The sequence below is a fragment of the Mesitornis unicolor genome, unplaced genomic scaffold (assembly GCF_000695765.1).
Source record: "Mesitornis unicolor isolate BGI_N332 unplaced genomic scaffold, ASM69576v1 scaffold24780, whole genome shotgun sequence".
In the NCBI taxonomy this organism is placed as follows: domain Eukaryota; kingdom Metazoa; phylum Chordata; class Aves; order Mesitornithiformes; family Mesitornithidae; genus Mesitornis; species Mesitornis unicolor.
In genome coordinates, this window is record NW_010159328.1 from 17,810 (window position 1) to 35,940 (window position 18,131).

Sequence of the window (18,131 nt, forward strand, 5' to 3'; positions counted from 1 at the left end):
TTTACAGCTTAATAATTTGGTCTTCTGTTTAGTGTTTTATTTCAGTTGTGGAACCTCATTTTAAGTGTGCATTCTTTAAGATTTAATGCTTGCTTTTTTTCTTTTTATAGCTAATAGTGAAATCTGCAAACAAAACCAAACATCTAAATCTGGAAAAACATTAAAAGATCATCTGCACGTGGACTGTTTCGAACTAAATTGACCTGACTTGTGTTTGCAAGAAAGCACTGTTCCTAGTCTCCTCAAATTCACTGTAGCATGACATTATTGTTTTGCAGAACACATTTTTTGTGGCACCGCCCCCCACCTTACATTGAGTTTAATTGTTAGGGTTTTTTAAGCGGATCCCATCTGCATAAAAAAAAGAGACTGAAGATTTTAAATTTCTCTAATTTACAGTACATACAAAAATACTCCGGAAAAAAATCATACAACTTCATCTACAAAACCACCAAATTATAAAGAAATTACAATAGCGAGATAGCATAACATTTGTTTCATATGATCAGAATTTTCCCCCACCCCTCAAAAAACCCTAATGCACTTAACTGGGTAAGCAGTGTTACCAGTTTACAGAACCAGACTTAAGACTACTACAAGTTTTTGTGTAACCATTTAGAACAACTTTCAGGGTTTATATAAAACCACTTTCTGCAAGCCACTTGCTTTCAAGACTGCAACTTGCAGATAGGTGGTAGTGGCACAACAGCCTTGGCTGTTGCAATGTTTAAGTACATCTTCAGCTGTGTGTTCTAACTTTGGCTTTACTACCCAGGAACAAAAAGAAAAATCCTTCGAGTCTCATGCTGGAGTAGTCTTAAGAAAAAATCACATAACATGGCATGGGACATGTCATTCTTCATACTTTGGTAGCATCCTCTGCTGCATTTTCTTCAATATTTAAATTGTGCATGGGCCTCCATGGGAGGCAATACTTGTGTAGTACATGGCTATGCTAGACAGTGGAAAGCTACTAGCTGAGGCAGCTGAGCACCATTGTGATAGATGCACAGGAGTGTATGTGCCAAGCGGGAAAATATTTTAACAGAAGAATATATGCACATGAACTAGGAAAGCACAAATGAGTACAAGTACGTAAACATGTTCATACACACTTGAAACCAGAATGTGGTTGCAGTGACTAGGTAATCCTGTTTACATACATTCTGAATCCAAGTCACATGACAGGTTGTTTTTTGTGGCTTTTTCAGAATCTGTTTCTGCTAGTGACTTTTAATTCTTTTAAGAAAACTGAACTGTTGCAAAAATATGCAGAGTAGTTCAAAAGGAAGCAAACATCTAACAATACTATAAAATAAGACCATGGTTTTAACTGGCCAATTGCAGTATGGCAACAATACCCTTCCATACTTTGTTAGTGACTACAATACACATTGACAATATGGATCGCTAAACAAGTGTTCACCACCCTTTCCTGAAGAGATACCTGTTATCCATTAAGGGTGAGTTTGATGGATCTTTTAATAATACGAATACTATTTGTTGGAACAGGGGGTGAAGACTCTCGTAGTTCATCACTGGAAAGCATCTACAACAGACAAAAAGATGTCACAAAAAAAAGAAAATTTTAAATTCATTAATTCAGAAGTAGAAGCAGATAAATTCTTTCCTAGCTGAATATAACATTCTTCTTGTACTAAAACCAAATATTTACAGAGAAGGAATTTTTCACCACACCACTTGGTTAGTTACCACCAGTTTAGAGAGGAAGAGCATTTTCCCTTTTGCACACCTATTTCCTGGCATCAACTGAGCTAATTACATTCCTGAGGGGGAAGAGGAGGGAAATAAGTTGCAAGTTGCTCAACATCATAACAGAGGAAGCTACCATTCTCTTCACCTATGAGCACAAAGGCACAACAAAGAATACCTGTGATCCTGCTGTGATAATTGGAACCAGCGTAGATTTTCCTCTAAGGACGCTCTGAAAAAAAAGAAAAAAAGCCAGAAGGAATTTATTAAGCAGTATTGTCAAATTCATGACTTGAGACACACAGTGGTCTGGCAGCTAGGCTACTTAAGAACTAAAAACATGCTTGAATTGCAAACTTTCACCTATTTTTTTTTTCTTAAACCCTATAAGCACACATACAGCATTTCAGGTATTTTAACGTTCACCTCTACCAACAAGACCACATCTTACTTTGATGGTGTGCCCTGAAGAGTTTATGCTTCAGTAGCATGCTACACTAAATACAGAGCTCTTTATCTCCCCTTTGAGAAGCCAAATGCTTTGATCTTTATAGTAGTTTTAGTTTATATCAGTGACTCAAAGTGGTTTAAAAAATAAAGACTGATTTCAAGCACAGCAAGAAGCTAGATACTACCAAATCATCTAGTAGTTACATTTGAAAGATAGTCATATATGTGTAATATTTGGGAAATGAAGACTGAAATAAGTTAAACTAAAAAGCTTATTTTTGTTTACATCAATAAGTGTGGGGAGTACTTATGTGAGGTAACCTAGGCACTCAAACAGTCCGTTCAGTTTTTCAGTTAGTCCACTGAGTAAAACCACTTCAACATTACATTTTCCATAGATCCTCTCCCAGCATCTTCTGGTTTGCTACCATCTTCAGATGCTGAATCCTGGCCAGTTAACTAGACGAACAGAATACACAGAATCAAATTGCTGTATTAAAGTCAACACATTAAATGTATTTGTGGCCATTCTTAAAACATTCAGACAAGACTACCATTGCCACACAGGAATCTCAAGCCTCTCCAAAAGTCTTCTTACCCGAACCTTGAAATCCATACTTTAAATATTTAATAGTAGATAATAGTTTTGCAAGTTGATTCTTTACAAGTGTCAAAATTGAGGTTTTTTCCTAGTTATTCTTCACCTGTGCCTCAAATCAGATCAAGCCACAAGAACAGCTATTTAGGGCAATTATATAGCAATTAAACAAATAAATAATCTAATGCTTCCACAAAAACAAGATTTAACAAGTAATTCCACACTGTCATTTCAGCAGTGGACAACCTATTGAGTAGGCTGCTGATTTCTAAAGCGGCAAAACTATCAATAGATACCACAGAATCACCTGCCAGAACAAGATTAGCTCATACTTCTACATTTTTAAGACTCATATCCTCTTCATCTTGAAAATGTTTTCTGATTTGTTTTAAGAACTGCTTCCAAATGAGCCAGTTCTTTCGCCAATTGGTCAGTGTGGTAATACACAAGAACTGCAGTATTTAGAGACTGCCACCAGACCAGAAGCAGTCAATAGTGCCAAATCTTGGGGGGGGAGGGAAGTTTTAATACATTATATCCAAGACAATTTCTCAAATCTACATCCTAGTAAAAGCTTTTATAATGCTCAAATTTAGATCCCTGAATCCATTTGAGATGTATATATGCATTTCTTCTCCATTATTTAATTCATTCTACATTAATAATTAACACTATTTCAAACTGTCCCTGTCCTAGCCCACTTACCTTTTCTCCACATATTTTTGGGGCAGGGCATTCTGATGTAGGTGAAATATGTTGTTTAGGTGCAGGTTTCTTGGGATCTGTAACTGAAGTCCTACTTAATTGATCCTGTTCTTTGGCAAAACGTACTCCCAGTTGAGAAGTGGTGTTACGCCCAGGGATAGTGCAACCAATTGGAGGTCCTGATGGTCTGTTTGCAACTGTAGCCTCCATTTCTGTAGGAAACACCAAGCTTTCAGAGTTTAGCCACGAAATTAAAGACTGCATTCCACCCACTACTTCAATACCTACTTGAACCAGTAACAGGAATGGGGAGTTCCTTAGCCACTGATGGCACAGCTACATGACTTTTCTCTCTATTGCTAGCACCATTAGATCTCCGATATACAGCATTTCTGCAAAAGGCAAATGCTGGTGTTATAAAAAGCTAGTTTGTAAAATACTAAACATTTCATTTCCAGCAAATTCACATAAGACAAATGTCTTCCTTCTTAGCTCACTCTCACAGTTCTATTAAACAACAAAAACTCACAGGCAGTCTAGCACAAGATCTTAACTTTGCTTAACTTCAGACCACAAATTTAAACTTAAGCATTTTCTTTTGTGTCTATGTACTGGTACTGTTTTCCAGCTTAGTATGTCCAGCACTCTGTGCTGCTTGTAATGAATGTATCTGTTCAACGTGTACTTTTTTTTCACATGCTACTCCTACAGTACCAAACTGTTTGAACACAGCAGGCATTACACATTTGGCTGTACTGGGCTATTACTTTCAGGTTTATATATTCCTCCTATGTTAAAGTAGCTTATAGACAAACAGACTTCCCAGGAAGCAACAGACACTTTAACTGCCCGAGTTCTCATACTGCTTCACTAAGTCAGCAACAGATCTAGTGTTTCTGTGACCAAGATCAACACTTCATTAGAACTTAATACAGATTGGCACTAACCAAATTTTTTGTTAGAAAGAACAATTAACTATGCATAAATTGCTCCAGCTTCAAGTTACACACTGACCTGAAGGGATTTATATTCAAGACCAAATATTTATCCGGTATCAAATTCTTCTTCATTTCTATGTGTTCATGAATATTAAATTATTTTTTTCCAAGGATTTCTTTAACCTGTCTCCCACCACTTGCCCAATGAAAAGGACAGGTTTCTTCCTAAAGCCATTAGAGCCCTCCATATCCTTATGATCCACACAGATTCAAACAAGAAATCCTAGACCTCATTCACAATAAGTCAGTTAAAAGCAGCTTCTTCACAGTTCTAAGATTATGGTGCTAACCTTCCTGCCTCTGCTGTAGAGGTGTCCAATTTAGATCTCTTACTTAATGAAGGGGAAATATGTTGTATTCTTGAGTCCATGTCTCTACTGCTTCCCAGACACCTTCCATCTGAATGAGTTCTTTTGTGTTGAAGTGCAGTAGCATTTTGACCAATAGCTGGCATGCTTTGCTGAAATAAGTTTTTTAAAAAAATGAATTCCTCAAGTAATTGATTAAAGAAAAATAAAAATGCCAGAAGAGAAAAATTTTTATATACCTTTTTTCTTTTCTGCAAGATTTCTGCAGGCAAATAATAGTGGAGGTGCTTTCTCTTGACATAAGCTGTGTCAATCTTCATGTCTGACTTTAGCACTTTGAGGGTGTCAGCATGTCTGTAAACTAACATGAAATTTAGTTTTGTAGGTTAGTAGGGACATTTGCATTAAGTGTTTGTCAAAGTAAGCTATTGTTTCTTTAGAAACAGAAAGCCTTTAACTTTGTCCAGCCCAACAAAGAGCAAGAAGTTTCAAGCTTAACTGAACACAAAATGCTACCGAAGTACTCCACATACAGTCTCAAGATGAATGGGACCCAAGAAGCTCATTTCACATCCAGTATAGACTACATACATAACAGCTATTTAAGTTCAAATATGCATTTTTGTGCACAGTTACAGCTATGGTTTGCTAATCACATAGCTCACACTGACTTGATTTTAACCTAAAATATATAATACTCCTTAAACATTAGTTTTCTGGTTGAGAATAGATCTAGAGGACTTTCTGAATAAACCCAATTGTGCACAGTCAGGTTTTAGTGCATTTACTCATATTGTCTGAGCAAGACAACACATAGCTCACGCTGGTACTATGTTTGCACTGAAGAGTTTATACAAACATTTAAAGGAGTCCATTGTTTTGAGCTTTTTGTCCAAACACACTTGTCACTTTATTTCTACATCTATCAAAAGTAGTAATGGAAGATGAAGGTTTAGATGCAAGACTGCATGTAATCACAATGTGACAACTCACTGACTTGCAAAGATCATATAATACACAAACTTATTTTTGAAAATTACTGTCAACAGGCATTAACAAATTATTTCAGAGCACGATACAGTTAAGTTCCACTTCGAAGGTTCAGACCATTTTTGACAAGTGTATCTACACCCATTAAATGCACATCTGGCTTCACAACTGACTGTCCACTTCATGAAATGCAGTTCCTGTGTAAGTGTGCTTACCATGACCTGTAGAACTGTTATTTCACATATGGTGTATGACTGTAATACACACTTTTGTTTTAAGATGGACTGACTTTGCTGAAGTGTCAAAACAATACTTTTTAAAGCTCTCTATAGAAAGATCTAATAGCTAATAACAGAAGGAAGCACAACTCACTTTCTGAAGGAACTTTCACTAGAATAAAAAAATGAAACCTTACAAAAGCAAAAATATAGGCTTACCTGTATCTGTGAATGACTGTATAACAGGCGTTAAATCAACATTAAACTTTTCCACATTTTCTGCTTTCTTAAATTCAGTTCCAATAAACCACATTGATACATGCCCATTTCTAAAAGACAGATCCACAAATTTATAATTTATGCTGTTATTTGCATGCTAGTATCTACTCTCAAGAAAGGATTAAGCAAACAGTTTAGTTGTATGCAGCAGTTAGATTAGAGTCAGCCCGTACTCAAGTCCTCAGAGTACTTCTCTCAAGTTTTCCCTTCTTTAAAAAGCTCTTACATGTTCAGAACATTGCTTGTCAGAGCTCAAACCTACAAAACAGTAGGTACATAACTGAACATCTCTCACAGATGAGCTGATGTGAATGAGATTATATAAACAAGTTACAGGGCATTGGCCAAACCATATTTCAGAAAAAACTGAAACTCACTGTTTATGTAGTTCTTTGTGTCCAGGGAAAGACTGTGGGTTTACATGTGCAATAGTAATAAAATCATTCCTTTCTAAGTTTGCAACTAGCACACGAATTTTAGATTCAACAAGGCCATTCCTAATAGAAACAAGAGACATTTAGTCATTTTTAACTGTATCCAGCACAGTTGTTATATGCTTTTTTATAACACAATACTAATAGAAAAAAGCTAACCAACCAATAAGCAGTAAATTTCACTCAGCTGAGCAGATAGTAGATCTTTATATCTCACACGCACAGTAGTTTGAGATGTTTACATTGACTTTTGGGCTTTAAAGTTTCCGAAGACAGAGGCAAATAAGTTGAACTTGTATCTGAACAGTTTAAGTACAACACTTCAACCTATGGACCTATGATGAAAACATCAACATGAGGCAGATTCCAGCACCTTCGGCTGCCTTTTGAAATGCAGCAAAACTCCTTTTTACCTCAAAGATCAAGGAAAAGAGCAGTTTAGAAGAGGCTTGAGCACAACTGCTTAATTACACCAGAGTAAAGATGCAATTTTTCCTGCAGATGGATCAGTGAAAAGAATTTACCATCTTCTAGCCAAATTGAAAAACTTAAATTATTTAGTCAACAGTCTCATCAGAAATTCACCCAAGAAATCAGTCATGGCCACAAAGGCTTTTACTTTAAATTAAGTACTGGTATTTTACCCTTTTATCTAAACCGCTGTTAACTTTGAAAGCAGTCAGAAATCTGTACATTCTTCAAAGGTATCTTATGTTGATGTACAACAGAGATGTGCTATCTAGCCCCAGATCCATTCAAAAGTTGGTGAACTAAACTTGTTCTTATAGCAGACAAACTGAAGCAAGTTTATGTTCTGCTTTTTAGTTTCCCCAGATGCAAAACTAATTCCCACTTGCCTCCATTCCTGTTACTGTAGAAACATCAGCTTTTACTGGAGCCAGAACTTTCCTCATATTTATTATGAGACACAATAAGCTTTATTCTTTTAAAAACACTTCACACTAAAAATTATTTAGCTCTAAGCCCTCTTCCATAACTCCTTGTTGTATACCTAACAGTGACTGATACCAAGCTGTAGCTGATACAATTTTTAAGTGAACATATTAGAAAGTTCAGGTAAAAGGTATTACCTATCAGAACTCTTTTTAAACATTAAGTAAGCTGTCTTTTAGAGTTAGCACAAGAATTAAATTATTTGCCTTAAAGTGCAAGCCAAACTTTCAAATATAACCGAGGTGTCCTCAGAACAGTAGTCTGTTCCACAGAGCTATTTTGCTTGCATACTTGAGCAAAGCAGGCAAAATACTAATTTCTTAAGGAATACCATTGCAAAGGTAAAGTACTGTAATTATCATGGTGCTCTTAATTCCTTACAGTTTCCCCTTATTTCAAGATGCACAGTTGGTTAGTACATTCACATAGCTTAAACAAATTTTTATTGGCATATCTCCCTTGAGATAGTGACAAATGTGTCATAGGCAGTAATTTCCTCTAATTACAATTGAGGTGGTTCTTACATTAAGTCTCACAAAGTAGATTGGCACTCACAATTTACCTATCCACTGCCAAGCACGCTGAAGGGATCAGATGTCTGAGCACACCACTAGATTAAAACTTAGCTAATACAATTTGTCAGCATTCAGATGCTCTATGCAGACTGTCAGGTTTCACCCAGATTAAACAGCCTTGTTTTACTTCACTGGAGAAAAGTGGGCTCTGGAATAAGCTGACTACATTGCCAGAGCAACTTAGCATTGAGTGCTACCTAGTCCTAAATTAAATATTACATTCAGGAAAAAAGTTATAAAACCAAGTCTTCTAAGGCTCTAGAGCAGTGATCTTCAGAGTGTGTGTGTGTGGGTATTCCAGTGGGTGCACAAGACAATCCATTGGAGTACAAGGAAGAAAATTACTTCAGTAATGTGTATGTATCTTGTAAATAAGTACATACACATACACACACATATATATTGCAAGTATATGTTCAAAAGGGGTTTTTTTGCTGATAGGAGCATGCTATCGAAAAAGTTTGGAGACCACCAGTCTCTCTTTAAGTCAGTAAAAGCTCTCCAGTGTCAATTACACATCTGATTACATCAAGTAATCCCTGTTTGCTTCAGACTCTGCAACAAGGAACATCGTCCTAACTGAAGCATCTGACCTTCAGGTATACGCATGCTAACCCTCTTCGTTCCTTCTCAGCATGAGCCAGATCTTTAGGTTAACTTTTTTAAACAGCAAGATTTATGTTAACTTTCCTTCACTTTTTTAATTTTGGTGATGAACTGTTTACTTAACTTGGTACTGTATTCCATGCCTAGCTGCACAGTTTAATACTTAGCTTGTTAATACAGTTAAAAATAAAGTGCAACATTGAACTGAGTTTCAGATCTGTATTGAACCCACACTTAAAGCAAGCCTTACCACTCTAAGTGATGCTTTTCAGTAGAGGCACTAGTAGTCAGCATGATGTAATGTCTAGGAGAAAAGGAAAATTAATATACTAGCTCAGAACTTTATTCCTTCAAGTGAAACCAAAATGGCCTTAAATATAGAATATGACCTCCACACAAGCCAGATTATATCCTCTATTCGGCATGGTATTAACTGAAGAAAAACTGATTACATTTTAGAACTGCATTCTGCTATGTTTTAAATATCATCGATTTTTTCCTAATTAAAACAGTATCAATGGAATAAGATGTTTTTACCTACCGTATACTTAACATTACCAAATTTCATACAACTCTACCTCCAGTTTCTGAAAGAGCAAACATTAATGCCATATTCTATTGAGACCGCAAGTTAAAATTCACTATGCTAACCAGTAAACCATTTCAAGTTCAGAAAACAGATTCCATACGTACCTGTACTTCTTAAAGAAGTTTAGTGGTTCAAAGATTTTTGACCAGTCCGATTTTTCCTGGAGAATCTCATTTGTAATTTGAAGACCTACAATTAAGGTTGAAAACCTTGTTACCATTTTGTTTTTAAGACCAGCAGATAAACAAGATAAAGGTTTTCAGCAGTAATTGACAGACCAAAAAGCAGGAATTCCCTTGTCTCAATGCAGGTCTACTACAACAGTTCACTGTAAAAGTGGTCCCTTATTGCCTGTGACAGGTGTACTTCCCACAGACCTATTCTGCCTAAAAGGGTAGAAGACCTTGTGAAATATAGCAAATTCAGATAATGCTGTTTCATATAGAAAGGATTACAGTTCTCAATCAGTTCATAAGCATGGAAAGAACTTTCTTTACCACGTTTGAACTCCTCTTCCATTATTGCTCGTGTTGACATAGATACATTGTACGTGGAGTTCTGTTGCGGATAGGAAGGAGTGATGATAGGCATCACATGGTATCTGTCTGACAGGTTCACCTATGATGTTAAAACAATTTTGCTTAGCATCAGTTTAGATGTTCTTCTTCAGTTTTAGTTCTTCTTCTGCAGAAGAAAGTTTAAAGGCTTCTGAATTCAATGTCTACATACCCTAGGGTCCCACACTGGTAAATTAAGATTGCTGTCTTCAAGTTTTTTCAGTATTACAGGTATAGGCCATTCCCTATATAAGAAAAACCAGTAAATAACTGTCCATTTAAAGCTCTGCCATGTAATTCAGGGTAGGACTGAATGTTATTGATGTAAGTGTTACTTCTATATGCAAATTAAAACAAACAATATCTCTTACCATTTTGAAAAAATCAAGAAGAACTTGTTAATAAGCGTAGAAGCCAAAGCATTCGGAAACAGCTGACACGTTCTTGCTACTAGGATTGCCCAGGAAACCCCACCAAGAAAACCCAGCACATTGGAGTAAATGCCACGTCCTAGAATGGATACATTGTAGTTAGCCTGTAGTCTTTCAATACCCAAGTTCATTCCTTCAAATTTACAGCACCAACTTCACAATCTGTACAATGCTTAGTACACTTCAGCCGCAAAGTCAGTTATTTTTGCAGTGCAATGAGGCCAAAATTGTCAGTCCTTACAGTGATGGGAAAAAGAATCATTACCACCACTGCCCAAAATACTGCTACAGCTACTGCATCACTCCAGCTTCCCTTAAGAAAAAAGTTCTGCCAGTCTTCCAGCACTTACTTTAGCCAGATGTGCAAACAGTATTTTCTTATTCCTTACATATCCTTTTATACTTAACTTGGCATTCTCAACATTTGCAGTCAGGTTCATGATAAGCAATGCAGCAACTTCTCTCGTAGGCACTTTCCTCTCCTCCCCACTCTATCCCCATTAAAAAACACAGTCTCTACCACATGGACAGACCTTGAAGCAATTTTTAGTTTAAAAACTGTCCTTTAAACAGCTATCCAAAGTTGAAGTACTTCTAATGGTCTTATTTTTCAGCATGAGGTGCCTCTGAAAAGTTTAAAGATCACAATCACGTTACTCACGTTTTGCCCATAGCTTAATTGCACGGAGTGTGAGACGGAAGTTCTCCTTATTTGGCACTAGATTTAGTATTTCATTGGTAACTCTGCAGCCTGTAAGAAAAAAAGTACATAAGTTCTTAGTAACAAGTACAAGTCAGTTTTATGCTATACTGAATCAATAGCTTACAGTTTAATGTTCAAGTCTAGGGAAACAAGTATGAATTACTTGCTTACACGAGAATTCAGTATCACTTCAGGTAACTGGTGCCCTCAGCAGCTTTTTCATAGTTTAGACTACAGCAAACAATTTTTAATAAGAGCTTTCTACAGGATTCTGAAAGCTAGGTTTCTTTCAACAGCCAGGAACAATTAAACCAGCCAATGTTAAACAGTTAGCAAGTTAGGCTTCAGGTAATTAAAATAGATTTTTTTAGTGAACTACAACATATTCTTCTCTATCAAGTGCTCTGCCTATTCAACTGCAGCAGTTTCTGTGGCAAATTGGAACAACGCACACAGCCCGATCAAAGAAGCATGAAATACAGGTCTATCTAAACACACAACTCCATGGAACATCAAAATTTAAGCCCACTCACCACCTCCTTGGATCTCAAGTATACAGGAGATCAGTTTCTGCACATTGTACAGAAACATGTGTTGTGTAATGTGCATTCTACACCAATTTTAGAAACACTTTCTTTTTAAAGATGTGTAAATATACTTACCATTTAAGCTCCGTATGCATCTTATATCCAGGTTTTGCAGGCATGAGTCATCTCCAAGGTCAAGATTATCAGAAATAATTGGCATAGACAGTTTTGCAAACACAAGATCAATCTTAAAAGGGGAAAAAAGTGCCAACCATGAGTTAGGATGCTGCAGTGTTTGCAAACAACACACAAGTGAGAGACAATTAGTCAATTCCAAAAAGAGTTGTTAACAGCTGTCTTTGAAATTGTGATTATAGATACATCTCCTAAGAGATTTATTTGCCAGAAAACTCAAGAAAATTGCTAGAAGTTCTACATTTTATTTACAAAACCTTCATTGCATCACCCCTTTCTTTTTAAGCTAGGGAAAGGAAGGGATTTTTTTGTTAATTGAAAAAGATGCCCTAAACCTAAAATTTTCATTAAAAAGGAACTTAAGATTAATCATAGAATTAAGACATAAGTTCAATTGCCTTGACTATACTTCAGCAGAGAGCATTTCTTTATTCAGTAAGTCCTTTCAGTTCTGAAGTATCTCATTTTTAGTACGGTCTGAGAAAAAGAAATTATTCTGTGAATGTCTGTAGCAGATAAAGGCCACTAAAAGGTCACTGAATAAGTGTCTTCATGATAGTGATATCAAGCAGTAACTTGCTTAGGTACTACAGCAGGCACGTCTTTATTCAAGATACAAGGATTCCTGCAGCTGAAAAACCTAGGCAGAAGTCAAATGAGTACTTTTCATTTTCCAGATTGTCTCATAACTGCGTCATTTTTGATTTGCAACAAAACATTGAGTCTGCTCACATTATTCATACAGTAAGCTACACTATATGCAGCCCTTTGTAGAAAGCTAGCTCGTCAGAGCTAAGAAGAGTTGGCCAGGACACTGCCTTTACATCCCCTCTGCATCATCCTTGTGAGATAAATGCTATTGAAGTAGGCTACCCTGGCAGGTTTAGAAAAAGATGTCCCCAATGTTCTCATGTCTGCCAGGCTTCTTAGGGTTTATATAGCTTATTTTCCTATAACTTCCCATTCTACCGCAATGTTTTGTCTTGGGACAGGCTATGGTCTGACTGTTCAATTAGTCTCCTAAATATATTTTAAGATACCAGTAACCTTCCAAAATAGCACAATCACAGGTCCCTGGAAAAGGTATCCTATTCCAAATCAAGAAAAAAAAATACTCAAAGAAAAAAATTGAAATGCTTACCTCAATGTCATCAAACTCAAACTTGACAACTGGTACATATGCATCTTTAACTGCCTGTAAAGGAGAGGATAACTGTGTAGGAAAATGTCTTTTGCTACTTTAATGTTTTTCCTAAAATATGATCCAATACAGAATTTACATTGCTAAACCACTCAGCATAAAGACTGAGATGCTTCTGAACCAAAAGAATCGTTAATAAACTGCAAGAAGTATAGCACTAATATGGTACTAATATTAGCTTTAAAAAGTTATTAGCCAAGAGATTCAAAGGCTGATCATGTATTGCAATGTACAAACAGTGCATAATGAGTCCTCAGTAACAGTGGTTGTAAGGTACTACCTTGGTAGCAAGGAAGAAAAGTAAGATTTCTGTAGCTATCTTACTATTAGTTAACATCCAGAGAAATTGGAAAAATTCTGTCCACATTTGTCAGTGTGCACTAGTCTGTGGTTTTTATTGTCTACTATGCCTGAAACGCGATCAGCTACTTTATGGGGCAGTTCTCCGTTTTGTACGCCACTTGTTAGAGCAGTGCCACAGCCCACCGTGAGCATGCTTTCAGACGACAAGTCTGAAAAGGCTCATTAGCCATGCATATGAAGTCTTTCAAAATGTCTGCAGAAGGAAGACCAGGCTAAGAGAAACTTCTCAGGAGTTCAGTTTTACATGCAAGGTACACAACACATGCACCTGAGGGTGATTTTACAAAGCAGTTTGGTACATTCATAGCACAGCTCCTATTAACTTTATATAAAGCTGACAGCATGCATCCCCTCTGCAAAGTCTCAGGCTGAGTTGCCAGAGAGAACAAATTAGAGGTCCTAAAGCACATCCAGAGGAACACTATGGCAAAGGTACTGACAGAAGCCTTCCCACATCACATTCAACTTCCTTAGTTTTTAGGCTGCCCCTTCTTCCTCCTGTATGCAACTACCTTATTTCCAAGCCCCTTACTACAGCTAAGATAATGCAAGGCTCCTAGGGACAACTTTGCTTTTTGAAACAGTTGATTCATTGCCAAACCAGGGGTAGGGGAAAGGTGTACTGCAAAGATTTTTATATGATGTACAGTCAGTGGGGAAAGGAACCAAAAGCCTGACTTCAACATTTTCATGCTGCATAAAACTGTATTTTAGAAGGTGCTCAGAAACAATTTCTTGTTTTATTTTAGCTTGTAAGACATTTACTACAAATACGAGCCTTTATTATGACTATTCTTATTGTAAAAGGTGCACAGTTTATCAAGGAGAGAGCTTACTCACTCTTAGATTTTTTATTTTGTCCTGATGTTTTAGTTTTTCAAAGAAAGACTGAAAGAAATCTGATCTTTCCACATGTCTAGGAGCAACACAAACCACATCAATGTCAGCACCTGCAAAGAGATTCCATTTCTTCTGTTACTGCTGGAAGTCACTTTCAAATATTAGAACAGTAACCAAACAACAGAAGTTCTACCTTTAGTGTGTACTCCAAGCCTGTAAGACCCAAATGCAAATATTTTGCCACCAGCATTTGCTATTGTCAAAGGGGGAAGATTCTGTGTGTAGGAAAAAAAAAAGTTTACTTTAGAATATAAGATAAACATTGACCTACATACAAGTTTAACTAGCATACAAGCTATTTAGAAAGACTACAACAGCCTTTATAAACAATATCTTCTCACTCCCACAGCAAGTTGTTAGTCTAGTAGACTGATACTGGTTTTTCTGAAGTGAGTGCTTGTAACTCAAAAAAAAGGATAAGTAATGTAGTCCTTCCATTAATTTACACAAATTAAGACAATTTATTAGTCTTCCCTGCAGATAATGCATGTAAATTAGCACAATCTAAGAGCTATACAAAAAAAAAGTCTAGCATAATGTCAAACTAGATTGAGTGCTGTAGGCTGTTTGGGGCAAGATTAGTGCTCATTTACCACCTATCTCAACCCCTAGATGTGCCATTTTGGCTTTGGTAACTGCTACAAATCAACTGATAGAGTCAATTCACCAATTTATGCAGTGACCCAAAGACTTCAACATCTTGGATCTGAACTATCTTTTATACCTTATTTCAACAGCAGTTATTACAGCTCTACTCAATACTTAAGAAGCAAGTTCAGCTGTTTTGACAAGAACATGAAAAAAAAAATCCTTACCTTGCTCTCACCAAGTTCTACAATCCATTCTTTGACCAAGTTATCGAGTTTACCAAGAACAACCAACCTGTAAAGAAAACTCATGTTGACTTTGCCTTAAAATAACCAAAGAGGTTAAAAAAAAATCTTAGTCTTTTTATACCTGTGATTCATTTCTTCCTTGTCTTCAAATACTCCAAACTGCTTCACCACTTCAACTAGCTTTTGGGTATGGATGTAATCTATATCTTTAGGAGGAGCCACACTAATTGGAGAAGTAATTCCATAGTACCTTTGAGGCTGGTTCTGCTGCCTAGAGGTTTTGTGAGAGAAAAAATACTGAAGACTTCACAAAAGCAAAAATCCCCAAACTTACTGGAAAACACCCTTCAAAAAAATTTTCAAATAAATTTCTGCTCTTTTACCCAGCATTAGCATAAATGAGAAAAAAATCCTGCTTATGACTTTATCTAACTTAGAAGTCACAACTGCTTTTAAAAAAAAAAAAACAAAAAAAAACCAAACAAAAACAACAACCCAAACATTTGTGAATATAAGAAAAGATTCAAGTTGGTACCATCTTAACACAACTTATCTGCATTGCTCTAGACAGTTAGAACTGATCACTAGGAAATGAAAAGGTTTGAAAACCACCAAGGGTGACGCTACATACAGTAGAAATTTTGGACACATTTCAGTTTCATATCAGTTTTAATTTAAGGATATTCCTATCAGCTTCCTGTTAACATTAAAAAAAATTAACACCTGCTTCTTTTAGTTAAATGTATTTGCTGTGCTTCTACTGATTCTGGAAGGGCATTATAGTTGATTCTAGAGGAAGGACACATAATGAAGTAGTCTGCTAAACAGAGCTGATTCAGTGTTACCTTGTTATTGTTTATGGAACACTATGAATGAAAACATCAACCAATCTGCAGCTAGTGTTGCTAGGAAAGCCTCCTGCTCTTAACAGAGTGTTCAATTTTTATAACTCAGAGGCTTAGCTGTATATACATCTGTTTTATCTAAATTCAAGAGATGTGTCAGCATATAAAGCAGCACAAGTTAAGCTCTGTTTGTAGAGTGCTCAAATGTGGCTTAGTTAGCTCACTCCCCAGTTAGGATGAGCAGGATACCAGGCACCTGGGCTTGGAGGCCCACAAAGTTGCTGCCCCTGCAACTCCAATTACAGCAAAGGAGAATTTTCACCTCCAACCCTCTGCTTGCCCTGTGCATTTAGACTTATTTGCAATCAGAAGCAGCACAGGACTGACATGGCAGGGCAACATTGAAGGCAGCAGTAGTGCTTTTTTTTTTTTTTTAACACCATGGAATCCTTACTTCAGAAGGGCAAAAATAGAGGGGAAAAAAAACCCCTGCTTTGCATTACCAGCTGAAACCAGGAGAGAGAAAGGAGTAGGACAGGAAACAAGAATTTTTCTTAATGGATCAAGGGTCTCCACAGAAACACTAGTGGCAAAAGGGGGAAGATACATTAAAATGTTTATACAACTCATCATACTTGTTAAAGAATCCATATCCAGATCCTGAGGCTAAAGAGATTAATTGTGCCATTATTCAAACTGGGTATCTTCCTACTTCACATACGAACAGCACCAACTATTAGCTGGGTTAGTCAAGAGATGTTTAAAACTATTGGAGGTGTCTGATCCATTTCAGCTGGAACGGAATTAGGAAATGCTCAAGGGACAGCTTCAACACCTGATTTTAAAAAATACAGGTTATTACAGCTCCTTATTTCTAATTGTTGCCTTTATTCTTCCATTGAAGGAAGATGGATTTATCTTTGAGTAGCTTTACCCCACTACAGGTGGAGCTTGTAGTCATCCAGTGGGTTTCTCCCACCCCCACCTCCTCTCTCTGAGGTAATTTTCCAAACTTGCTTCTATGGGTTTTCCAGAAACCAGTGGGGTGTATCAGGACTGCGGTCCTATCGGCTAGTCTCCCCAGTCAGAACAGCTGTTTACTTACAAGTATAACTAGGCCTTAACCTAATTTGCCCTGCCTTGTTTATAGGCATTGTCAAGTTCCACTTCTTAATGAATATTTTCCTTCTTATGATATAATTTTCATAACAAATACAGAAGAGAAGCCTATGTTTAATTGCTGTGCATTACATCTAAATTAAAACACCTATAGGAGAAACTACCTACATGTTTTATGTATTATCTGCATTGTACAACTAATACTTCAGAAAGTTTGCATGAAACGAGAGTTTTAGACTTTGATAGCATTCAAGACTTTTTCAGTGTACAGGTGTCCACCATCTGCCTTTCATTATCCCATTCTTCCTACAGAGACTATCATTAGAGATTGACATAAAGGACAATTAAGAAAATCTTACTTCGCTCTCTGAAGTAGCTACCAGGCATATACAAAGAAGGGACCTCAAGAGATAAAGTAGCATACATGGCATACTACCTATTCATCCATCAGCCTTCTCTTTACATGAGAAGTCTGTTGAAGTTTAATATTTTGCCATATTTTTGACACTTTACAGCTTTACAAAGCTGTAAGCCATTTCTCCTGCATGCAACAGATAAGTTTATGCTATTACAGTTCAGGGAGCTGCCTTCAGCCATTAGTAAAGGGTATGAGCATTCACTGTGAATGCATTTCTCTGACCCATAAGGCCGGTTTGCCTTGAGCTGGGTGAAAATTTATCGCTCCAGCCTCTTCCACCTGCACCACTGGGGAGGAAAAATGACTGGGAATCAGCTCCTGAAACACCAAAACTGGTAACACAAAACCCCAGACCTGACCAACCAGATCTCCAACTCCATGACTTTCACTGAAATACCATCAGCTACACTGTTCACTCCTATCATACAAACTCATGCTATAAGAAAAAAAAGCCTGCAGACATATGATAACAAGTTAAAGTGCCTTGAACTTGACGCCGACATCCAGACAAAGCAATTTTTTTCTTCCACGTTTAAGCAGGATCCGTTTACTGGAGACCAGCAGGAAGCCTCGCAGGAGCCGCTGCCCAACTCAGCCCGGCCAGACCTCAGCCAGCCCA

At 37.0% G+C, this 18,131-nt stretch overlaps 1 protein-coding gene across 1 annotated transcript in view; it reads right to left on the reverse strand.

Moving 5' to 3' along the window:
- Positions 1-1,450: 1,450 nt before the first annotated feature.
- Positions 1,451-18,131, reverse strand: part of LOC104542138 (poly(A) polymerase gamma-like) — a 17,205-nt gene continuing 524 nt past the window's right edge. Inside the window, exons 2-22 of the mRNA XM_010186357.1 lie at positions 15,252-15,401; positions 15,110-15,176; positions 14,428-14,509; positions 14,235-14,344; positions 12,972-13,025; positions 11,771-11,882; positions 11,067-11,156; positions 10,346-10,484; positions 10,147-10,219; positions 9,915-10,035; positions 9,522-9,606; positions 9,079-9,132; positions 6,637-6,756; positions 6,200-6,309; positions 5,012-5,133; positions 4,755-4,924; positions 3,755-3,858; positions 3,467-3,678; positions 2,551-2,622; positions 1,892-1,945; positions 1,451-1,549 (exon numbers count right to left, since the gene is read on the reverse strand). Coding sequence (XP_010184659.1) covers positions 1,451-1,549; positions 1,892-1,945; positions 2,551-2,622; positions 3,467-3,678; positions 3,755-3,858; positions 4,755-4,924; positions 5,012-5,133; positions 6,200-6,309; positions 6,637-6,756; positions 9,079-9,132; positions 9,522-9,606; positions 9,915-10,035; positions 10,147-10,219; positions 10,346-10,484; positions 11,067-11,156; positions 11,771-11,882; positions 12,972-13,025; positions 14,235-14,344; positions 14,428-14,509; positions 15,110-15,176; positions 15,252-15,401 — 2,200 coding nt within the window. The remainder of the gene's footprint in view (positions 1,550-1,891; positions 1,946-2,550; positions 2,623-3,466; positions 3,679-3,754; positions 3,859-4,754; positions 4,925-5,011; positions 5,134-6,199; positions 6,310-6,636; positions 6,757-9,078; positions 9,133-9,521; positions 9,607-9,914; positions 10,036-10,146; positions 10,220-10,345; positions 10,485-11,066; positions 11,157-11,770; positions 11,883-12,971; positions 13,026-14,234; positions 14,345-14,427; positions 14,510-15,109; positions 15,177-15,251; positions 15,402-18,131) is intronic.